Genomic DNA, 10,581 nt, shown 5'->3' with positions numbered 1-10,581 from the left:
ATATATGGTTATGATCACTCATATGCAGAAACACCGTTTCAAATCATTTGACATGAAGTGATGTTGCTGAACTCAGTTTTATTTTGCACTCCTAAGCCTCTTTGTTGTAGAATCATTGCCGTCTTTGTGCAGTTTTACTTTGGAGTAACCTATAGCCCCTTTACTTGCTGCATAGATGAACAGATGTTTCCACATCTCCTCTGTGCAATATTTTCTAACCTCAGCTTGAAGGCTGAAGGTCACAGCTATTTATTATCATTGTCCAGATAAGACAGTTGAACCTCAGATGTGGCCTGTAACACATTTTGGTTGCATGAAATTGCATTAAAAAACGTACAGTATCCTTGTATTTAATTTCTGTAAGTGTTTTTGTACTTTCAAAAATTACTGTTCACTACTACAAATGTATATCCTCATACAACGGTTGTACAGTTTTGCAACAACGAGCATGTAAAGGCTGTAAAATAAGTTTTTTTGAGCAAAAGACTATTTAAAAAAAAAAAATCTACTTGAAAAACATCTAAAACAATTTAGTTGTTTAAAATCTTCTGACGTGGCCAACATGGGGGTCAGTACACGTTGGCGGTAAAGACTACACCGCAAAGGACTCTGGGGGATACGTCTACCTTTACCCCCGGGTGACGTCACCGCGTCGCTGACGTCTCCACGCAGCGCCAAACGGTGTCAGTTGAGATGTCAGCAGAGGCGCAGCTAGCAGGGAAAGCGCGCTGTTTGCTAGTTTCAGCGCAAACCTGAGTGAATGAGCGGCGATAGAAGCGGCAGAACAGCGACTCATGTGAGTTTTTATTCACTCATTAACCTGAAAACACCGAATGCGGGTGATTTAAAGTGACCGCGATGTGTTAGCTGGTACTGCTGCTGTGGGAACCAGGCTGGATGTAGCAGTTAGCATCACGTAACTCTGGTTGAGGTCTAGTTTGATTCACAGCAAATAAAATATTTCAATAAAAATAAAGCTGCGCTCACTACCAGCCTCTAACTTATTATTATCTGTCACTATTATTGTGGCAGCACAGTGAAAGGACTCAGTGTTTAGATGGGGCAGCTAGCGTTAGCATCAACTCTGTGTGATGTTATTGTGGGCTATGACGATGCTAAATAGGAAATTAAATAATTTGTGGGCAAAAAGCTGTAAATTTGAAATGTGAGGGCTCAATGAGAAGCCAGTTAACTGTGTCTGGTGACCACACAGGGACTTTAACCCCCACTAGTTCACTATCTGCATAGAAAATAGTGGACAAAGAATGCACAATGGAGAAACTTAACCTAATCAGTCAGAGACAGTGAAGACATTAAACATATCATCAGCAAACCTGGGAACTCTTTTCATTGTAAGTGCTTTTTTCTTTGTAAATTTGGGCTTATCTACAGACTTGTATGGAAATCTTTTCTCACTTGTTTGACAGGAGTGTTGACATCCGAACTCTGACTTCTGTGCCTCAGTAAAAACCTGAAACATCAGTCACTGTAATGGGATGAGAGCATAACATATCGGTATAAGATGACATACTGGCCAGAAAAAAAGCTAAAATAACAAAATATGACAATAACTGCAGCATCTAATAGAGAAGCAATAAGATTTAAGTATTACAATGAAAACAAATGATCTAAAATATGACTAAAATAAAAAAGTAAGAAGTAATATTACACTTGACAGGACATGGAGCTTAGAATGAATAGTTTTTTTCTTATCTAGCGTTAATGAAAATGCGAACATAATTTGAGAGTAGAGCCGTAACTAATCTGACTGCTGTCGCACAGTGATGCAACTCACAGAATATATTGCTTCTGTTGAAACCCTGTCTTTGTGTTGGGACAGATACTACAAACGTGGATTTGTACCATGTGTAATCTCAGGGTATTGCAATACTTGGTAATAAATGACTGGGTCAGGTGATGAGAGAGCGTATTCAGTCAAATCTGTTTCTTCAGAGAGATTCTGCAGGATGAAATAAACAAGACAAAGACTGTGTTGTTTCATTTGAGCTCCGTCACACACTTTTCAGTAAAAATCCAACTTTGCAGCTTTGTGTCTGTCCCCATACGTGTTGTTTTCTAACTTGTATAAGGAGCTGTGGGAACCGATTACTTCAGTAAATCCTCAACAACAACAGCAGCCTTTGTGTGATTCTGTAGGCAGTCATGTTGTATAAGTGTCATATGTGGGCTTAACGTCACTCACGGGGAGGATTGTGTGTGTTTTCTCAACCTGAAACATGTTGATCGGAAACTTTCTGCTCCTCAGTGAACCAAAGAAATCAAAGAGGAGACGACTGTGACGTACAGATATGGGAGGCCTGCTGTCCCGATGGAAGGTAAGAGAGTTGGATTGAAACCAGAGCTGCACTGATTCATCAATTAGCTGTCAAGTTAATCACTAACCGTTTTGATTATTGGTTTGAGTAGTTTTTTAAAGGAATTAAGTCAAAATTATGTGATTGCAGCTTCTTAAATATGAATATTATCTGGTTTCTTTCCTCCTGTGTGACAGTAAACTGAAGATATTTCTCACTATTTGTCACTGTTTTCTGATATTTTATCAACCAAACAACAGAAAATAATCATTAGCTGCTGTCATAATTTAAACAGTGTGCTTAAATACAAGAAGTTGATCAAGAGGAATTAAAATTTGTAAAATCCAAACTGCAAGAAAAAAAAAAAGTGGGTTTTACAAAAGAGATAAAAGCGGTTTTGGTTCCACAGTATGTTGCTCATCATAGAACTGGATTTTCATTTAATAAAACCTTTAAATGTGTTCCAAAACATACAGCCAACCCTTGCAGGTAAATCCACTACCTGGCCCGTCAAATGTCTGGAAAAATTCCTTAAAATTTACCGTAAACGCTTTAAATTCTGAGTGATTTCATGATGAATCCAAGTGTTTTTAAAGGAGCAGCAGGAAATGAAACAAACAGTCTTTATCTGAGCACATTTCAAAGAGCTGCAGTGTCTCGTTTCTGTTCTTGTTTCTGTGTGTATGTTTTATTTTTAGCCCTGAACAGTGAGCTAAAACGCCTCGTCCCGTGAGACGCTCTGGTTATGGCAGCTATGAACACGGTGAACTCTGCTCTCACGCTGGATGAAATTCATGCACTATTTTTAGACATAGTGGAGAAGTCAAAGGGAAGCAAGCAGCAGAGAGACGCAGCGGCCGTTCACTCAGAAATGTGAAATTAGTCAGCAGGTTTACTGTCAGCCTCATGTAGCTCACATATTCTGTCAACAACAAACAGAAGCCGTAATAAAACACAAGTGAACATGTATTTACAGAAACAGGGTTTGAGTGTTTGCATGTAAATCGGCCAGTTGTGAATCTGTTCGCTGCTCTGATGGCGGTTTTCTGGTTTTTGTCTTTAATCCAGACGAAGCTGACCACAGTGGAGCAGCTGGAGAACCTGGACAAGGTACTGATTGCACACTGAACTCCATGTATAAGATTTATGACCACAAACTCATATTAGACTCCTTATTGGCTGCAGAGAGTGAAGACCTGTCTGAAATATGAGATTATAGAAATAACGGCGAACATGAGGCAGAAATCTCATGTTTTCATATAATTATATTAATATAATAATCCAGTTAATTTCATTAATCCTGCTTCATGAGAAGTTTTGTAAAGAAACAGCAGGTCACAGATAAGTAGTTCAAGGATGGTTACAGTCTGACGGTTGTTTTTGTTTTTACAGTTTCTGGCTGTTTAATTGTGTCGTTCTGGCAGTTTTAACTTTCAAACCTGCTGGTGGGTTTTGTGGTTTAGAGGATTAATGTCTGTCTTTCCTTCGTAGGAAATCAAAGAGCTGGAGGAGTTCAGAGCCAAGAACCAGCGTCTGCAGAAGGTAAAGTCAGAAAAACATTGAGGATGCAGCGACACTGTTGGACTTCTCCCTCATTGCTGTGTTTGTGTGTTTGTGTCTGCAGCTGTGGGTCGGCCGGTTGCTTATTTACTCGTCTGTCCTTTACCTGTTGACCTCTCTGATCGTCTACTGCCTCTACCTGCCTGAACAATGGCTGCAGAGGATAGCCATGGCCCTGCCCTTCTTCCTGTACCCTGTACTGTAAGTCTCTACAGCCTTCTGCACAGCGCACATGTTTGATCCAGACACCTGTTTTCATACCCGAGTTCCTTTGTTTGCGTTTTATTTGATTTTCTCTCTGAACGTGAGAAGTTTTACAGAGTAAAAGAGTGTGTTAGTTTGAATCTGATTCTCGTCTTTCTGTTCTGCAGCGTCTGGTTCATCAGGAAATTACTGATTTTCCTGTTTTCCAAACGCACTGAGAGAAATAGTAAGTTGTCCGTCAGTCCTCTTCTGTCCGTCAGGCTACAACTATATTTATCATTTTTAGGCTTTTGTTGGCTTAAAAAAAAAGCATTTCAACCATCAATGTTTTCTTAAATTACATTGATTATTTATTTTACCAAAGTTGAAGAAAACCTGGAATCAACATATCCAACACATTCTGAGATCCCACAGCTGTTACCAACACTAGAAAATGAAACATAGACTCTTTGCTGTTTACTATATTTGAATTAGTTTCCAGACTTGTGTCACTGCCTGCAGTTTAACCGAAAAGACGTTGATTTTTTTTTTTCTAGTGACTGTTGATCACGGCTGAGTCATTGATAGCTTCACTGTTGTGATGCAGAGCGCAGAATTTTTGTGTTTTACAGAATCTGGTTAGAGCAAGTAATTTACTTTTTGGCAAATTTTGAAAAAAATAAGACGTGTAATTAATAGATTTTGGTTAAATATAACAATTTTAGCCTTGTATTAGCTTTTTATTCTCCAATGCAACAGATGAGAAGCTCAAGAACTGCTGCAAAGTTAAAAACCCATGAATAATGTTTTCTCTTTCACAGTATTTGGCTTATAAATAGTGTAATTTTTTCCCCCTAATTTCTTCTAGTTTCTAAAATAGAAAGCATTTCAAACCACAGATGTGTTTGGGGGTTCATAGAGTTGAATTTATCATGACCTTAGAATTAAAAAAAAGAATAAAAATGAAAGTAGTACAAGAATAAAATTCAAACTTAGTAACTTTATAATGTCTTAAACACACAGACCTTTTCAGAATGAATTTTAAGTAGCAGGTTTTAGGAGCAGAGATGGATGAAAATGAAACCGGATGAACTTATCTCTGCTTTGCTTTGTTTTTTTCAGATGACAAACTTGAAGACTTGAAGGCTGCCAAAAAGAAGATTGTAAGTTTTCTAATCCGTCAGTGATTTATTTGTGCAGAGTGTTGATGTTGTGGAAACTTTTGAATCATGCAAAGTTGTTTTGAAATATTTTTTTGTCATGGGTGCATGTGTGTTGCCGTTCACCAAGCTCACAAACCTTTAGTTTGTTCTTTTAGCTTCCTGGTTTTGATAGTTCAAGAAGAATCTCTCTTGCTGTTTGTTCACAATGTGTCTTCTTGTTTAACCACAGAACTGGAACTGATTTTCCATGTTCTAAGTCTCTGCGGTTTGTGTTTGCAGCTGGAGGAGGTGATGGAAACAGAGACGTACAAAAATGCCAAACTGATCCTGGAACGCTTCGATCCTGAAGCCAAAAAGAAAGCTGTGAGTGCTGCTGTCGTGACTTTCGTTTCATCCGTTCGTCTGTTCAGTGTTATCTTTAATTGTGTCTCTGTTGTGCTGTAGGAGCTGGAGTCGACTCCGGTGCGTGCCCAGATGACTCCCAGACCAGGACAAGGTACGACATCAACCTGATGAAGTGATATTTGACTGTGTTCAGACCAGAGCCACAAAAAGAGAGTTCTTGTCAGACAATACAACAGTAAAAGGACGAACACGTCAGATTCTTGCCTCAACAACAACAACAGATTCCAGTAAGAATGTGTTTCTTCCGTGCAGAGATTCGTCAGAGAGGGATGCCGATGAGGCCGATGCCAATGGGAACACCAGTCGCCATGGGAATGACTCCTACACCCGGAGCTCGACCCATGATGGGGCCAGGAGGGACACCTGTGGGTAAGAAACAGAAAGCTCACCTGTAGACAGGCAGGTAAACTCTGAAGAAGAAAAGAAATATCACACACAAGTCAGTCCATCTTCATTCAGATCATCAAATCTATAAAACATCTTCTGCTCCTTGACTGTCTCTGATTTCTGATCTCTTGATTGTAGCATAAATTATGTGTGTTTGTGGAGACATTTGTGATATTTTAGCTTCACACATCAAGTAATTTCTGGGATACATTTTGTACAAATTGCCCGTCAGCTCACTTTCAGCAGGTTTTTTCTCATATTGAAATTTGTCGAACAGCAATTTAAAAAAGAAATTCACCTGGAAACGAATCGATATAAGTTTTACAAACACCATTTTAAATATCTGTAGTTATGATGAAAACGTTTGAAGCCACTGAGAGATTGTCGATGAGCAGAAGGCTCTGATGACTCAGATGGAATCACACAGATTGTCAGTAAATGCAGGTTTTCTCTGGCGAAGCTCCAAGTCGGAGGCAGCTGAGAGGAAGAGCTCGTCAGCTGTCTTTGACTTAGCTCCTTCAGACGTCAGTTGTGTCTTTGTCTCGTGTTGCTCTTCCAACAGAACCTGTTCCTCTCTCAGCTCCAGGAGGACCTCCGGAGAGATCCGCTCTGTCTGCCTCCATCCTGCAGGGGGCAGCACCCAGGACGCCCTGCTCCCCGATACCTGGCGTAGGTAGGTCGGAACGCTTGGCCTGTAGGGATGTCCACACCAAGATTATCTAGTCAACGATCTGATTCTAGTCATTTATTTGGTATCTGCTCATACAGAGTTCTAATCTGATGACGTTTTCTGAAAAATTACACACTTCAAGAACATTAAAGGGATTAAAATCAGTCTGTTTGACAACTGAACAGTTCTACAACACATTAGGGATAAAAGTGCATTTCTACATCCAAGCTGGTTCTTAAGACAGAACTTTAATTAATGTTTTGAAGGACATTCTTGTATTTTAATGAGGTGATCAGGAGAACATTGTGGCAGCAACAGCACCATGACAGAGACTAAAGTGGAGGTTAATGACCTCCAACCAGAGCTCAGGTGATGAAGACAAACTGGAATCAACCAGGACAAATGTGCACTGGGCTCAAATTCTGTTGTCATTTAATCATAATTGACTGACAAATTAGTGAACAAAAAATTATTAAAAATTAACATCACTAGAGTCCAGCCACAAGTTGTACTTTGCCTTTATTAAATCAAATAAGGTTTATCATCATTTTGCTGTACATACAACAGTGGTTCAAACAAGATGAGAGAGCTTTTCTTCAAGGTTAATGCTGATACCGATCAGTTAAAAAATATCTTGATTGGCCCAGATACTGATCTTTAATTTCTCTAAATGTTTGTATGTGAAAAATGTGCAGTAGCTGGTTTCTGGTTTTATTAATCACCAGTCAAAGTGTGTTGTATTGAGCCTGTCAAAATGCAGTAACACCCTGTGAACTGGCATGTAAGAATTCACATCTAGATATGTATATTTCAAGAAATCCCATCGTTATTATTAAAGTCTTCTATATAAAAGCGGCGCAGAGACTCCGTCTATGTCTGTACTAACTCCTGTCTGTGGACTCTGTGCAGGTCTACATCCTCCAGGTCCTCCTCTAGCGAGACCCATCCTTCCCAAAGACAGAGGAGCTATGGACAGAGTCATCGAGTACCTGGTGGGCGACGGACCCCAGAACAGGTGAACAGAACTCCTCTGCCTGTTGCTGCTGCTGTTACTGCAGTGGAAACGTTAAAGCCATCACATTTACTGACAAACTCGGCCAGCAGAAGGACAGTTTCTCACATCAAGAAAACAACTCCTGCTGGTTGAGGAGGCTGAACTCGGACTGACTTCCTCCTGCAGAGACCATCGTCTTAGGATTCATCTTACAGACTGTTTCTGTCCTTGTTTCCTCCAGATACGCTCTCGTCTGCCAGCAGTGTTTCTCTCATAACGGCATGGCTCTGAAAGAGGAGTTTGAGTATCTGGGTAAGATCAGAAAGTTCAGTTTTTAAAATGTTTTGCAGCATGTTTCTAAGATGTCACCAACACTGGAACACATGGAGGCTCCGCACTGTTGATATTTAGCTATTTACAGTTTTACTCTGAACTGTTGTCACGTCATCACAGTCGGTCACGGCCGAGTCCTTTCACAGCTGCACAGGAGAAAACAGAATATTTAGTTTTTCACAGAATCTGGTTTCAGCAAAAGGTTTGTTTTTGATGAATTTTTGAACGAGCCAAAGATTAAATTAATTTCAATGAAATAATGACGATCCGAAGCTTAGATTTGGATTATTTTCTGATCAAATGCCGCGTTATAAATGAGTAGAGCTCAAGGACTGTCAGGAAGATAAAACCTGATGATTCTTTTCTGTTTTTTTCACAGTTTCTGGCTGATAAGCTGTAATTTTGATGTTTTTTTTTAAACATATAACAAGCCTTTCAAACCCAGCAGTGCTTTCTGAGCTTCAGATGATTCAGAAGTTGTCACAGATTTAATTAACTTTCTTGAAGACAGTCACTCATGATGCATTCAAAGACCGTCGGAAAGTTGAAAATCAGATGATTCTTCCTGTTTTTTCGGTTTGTGGATTTTTGTAATTTTTGTTTTTTTTAAAGATTTCATGTATTTAAAACCAGCCGACGGAATTCAGAGAGTTAAGGAGAAACATATTTTGCAGCGCAGTGTGCTGGTTTTATTCTTAAAAAACTCCTTTCAGTCGCTCATTTTTCTCCCAAAGTTGAGACTCTTGGATGCGTTTCTGTGTTGATGTAACTCTGTCAGGTTCCTTCAAGCATGTTGAGAAGTACAAGTGGACCAGTCCAGAACCATGATACTGGTACTGGATCATTAACCAGACTAGTTTAAATCCTGCACCTGTGTCATTCTTCTCTCCTCCTGCAGCCTTTCGTTGTGCCTACTGCTACTTCATGAATCCGGCCAGAAAGACTCGTCCTCAGGCTCCCAGACTTCCAGAGTTCAGCTACGAGAGGAGGCTGAGGGCGGAGTCGCGCTCCCCGGGACCGTCGCACCGCTCTGGGACGGACACGGAGGAGAGCGCGCCCCCCTCTGGAGGTACCGCAACACAAAGACACACAAAGACACACGAACCAAACACAACGAGCCTCCTGAGGTCTGAACAGAGAACATCTGATAAAACTGAACAAACACACGTGAAGCAACACGAGACCAGACAGGAGATGAGTTAAGTTAAAGAGAAGCTGCTTCAGACATCAAGAGGCTCCTCGTTCTCGGACTCACACCTTTGTGTTGCTGACTCTGCGTCCTAACAAACTACCTCCTGTGTTAATGTGTGATTCTGCTTCAGTGATGCTGCTTTAATCCTGTGTAGCTGTTAGTGACCCGAGTTTAACCCTCTGAACTCCGAGCAGCAGTTTGTGGAATAAATACCTTTTTATAAATTCACAACCGACATGAAAGATAAACTCAACAAGACCTTTGCTTTTTGTAAACCTTTAACCTGCTGAACTCTGTTTTTTTGTAGAAATTCAACCCTCAGTTTTACTTTTCACCATTTTTTTTCCTTGCATTTCTCTCTGGTTTCCATCGTTCTGCTGCAGGACTTTATGTTTCTGTTGAACTTCTGACTTTTTACATTTTTACATTTTACAGTAACTGAAATAAACGGCAACTCTACAGATTGGAGATATTTAACTATTTACATTTTTCATTTGTTTCCTCTCGGCTCAGAATAAACTCTGCGGCCGTTAAGCCAAAAAGTCCCATAATTTTTGCCTCCTGACTTTTTGTTGCAGCTGAGTGACTGATGGCTTTATGGTTGAGTCGAGAGCTGCACAATTTTTATTTTTTTGCAGACTCTTGTTAATACAAAAGGTTCATTTTTGACAGATTTTTGAACAAGACATGTAGAATAAGACGATTTTAATGAAATTTTTTATTAAGGTTAGATTTAGAAAAGTTTCCTGATGAAGCTGTACGTCACAGATGAGTGCTTCAAAGTCCGCTGAAAATCTAAAGTTTTTAATAATAACAAGCCTTTCAAACCCACTGGCAGGTGTTGGGGTTCAGAGTGGCTGCAGTTTTAAAACACGCCGTTCAAACGTGCTGCAGCTTTTGGAGTTCAGAGGGTCACCGGATGCTTGGTGGCAAACAGCAGCAGCGTGAACTGATCCTGTCGTGTTTCCATCAGCGCCGGCGGGTTTTAACGGTGTGATCTTGCCTCTAGCCAAAGCTCCGGCTCCGTGGAATTTGGTCCACAGTTTCTCCAGTTTCCACATCCAGCAGAGTCCAAAGAACCCCCAGAGCCGACCTCTGCGGAGTCCAGGTTCCCCCTTCTCTTTCTGCACCGTCCCGTAATCTCAGCTGATTCTGATCGATGTGATCGCCTCCCGATGGGTCCATTTTCTCTGAATCAATAACGCTGTAGAGCCCGATCAGCTCTAATCCTGAGGAACTGCTCCAGATGTGGGTTAAACAGGGCTCAGATATATTTAATCCTGTTCAGAGACTTTAACTCACCTTTTAATAACCATCAGTGTTTCTATCGATCACTGATCAGCTCAGTCTGATTTACCGTCACAGATTTAACCAGAACC

At 40.4% G+C, this 10,581-nt stretch overlaps 1 protein-coding gene across 3 annotated transcripts in view; it reads left to right on the top strand.

Annotated features, from left to right (window-relative positions):
• The first annotated feature begins 692 nt into the window (after window positions 1–692).
• Window positions 693–10,581, top strand: part of lnpk (lunapark, ER junction formation factor) — a 15,400-nt gene continuing 5,511 nt past the window's right edge. The window contains exons 1-15 of one of the 3 annotated variants that reach the window (XM_008290276.1): window positions 693–796; window positions 2,267–2,336; window positions 3,384–3,425; window positions 3,807–3,857; window positions 3,940–4,076; window positions 4,247–4,305; window positions 5,181–5,221; window positions 5,501–5,584; window positions 5,666–5,717; window positions 5,879–5,995; window positions 6,594–6,686; window positions 7,593–7,698; window positions 7,919–7,989; window positions 8,909–9,079; window positions 10,212–10,310. In XM_008290276.1, the coding sequence (XP_008288498.1) occupies window positions 2,310–2,336; window positions 3,384–3,425; window positions 3,807–3,857; window positions 3,940–4,076; window positions 4,247–4,305; window positions 5,181–5,221; window positions 5,501–5,584; window positions 5,666–5,717; window positions 5,879–5,995; window positions 6,594–6,686; window positions 7,593–7,698; window positions 7,919–7,989; window positions 8,909–9,079; window positions 10,212–10,310 (1,150 nt within the window). In that variant the 5' untranslated portion in view covers window positions 693–796; window positions 2,267–2,309. Of the gene's footprint in view, window positions 797–2,266; window positions 2,337–3,383; window positions 3,426–3,806; window positions 3,858–3,939; window positions 4,077–4,246; window positions 4,306–5,180; window positions 5,222–5,500; window positions 5,585–5,665; window positions 5,718–5,878; window positions 5,996–6,575; window positions 6,687–7,592; window positions 7,699–7,918; window positions 7,990–8,908; window positions 9,080–10,211; window positions 10,311–10,581 lie in introns of all 3 variants that reach the window. The other 2 variants (XM_008290275.1, XM_008290277.1) reach the window with 2 other exon arrangements.

This window comes from Stegastes partitus, unplaced genomic scaffold (assembly GCF_000690725.1).
Source record: "Stegastes partitus isolate 25-593 unplaced genomic scaffold, Stegastes_partitus-1.0.2 Scaffold664, whole genome shotgun sequence".
In the NCBI taxonomy this organism is placed as follows: domain Eukaryota; kingdom Metazoa; phylum Chordata; class Actinopteri; family Pomacentridae; genus Stegastes; species Stegastes partitus.
The sequence above is the reverse complement of the archived record's forward strand: the minus strand, read 5'-3'. Positions and strand labels throughout refer to the sequence as shown.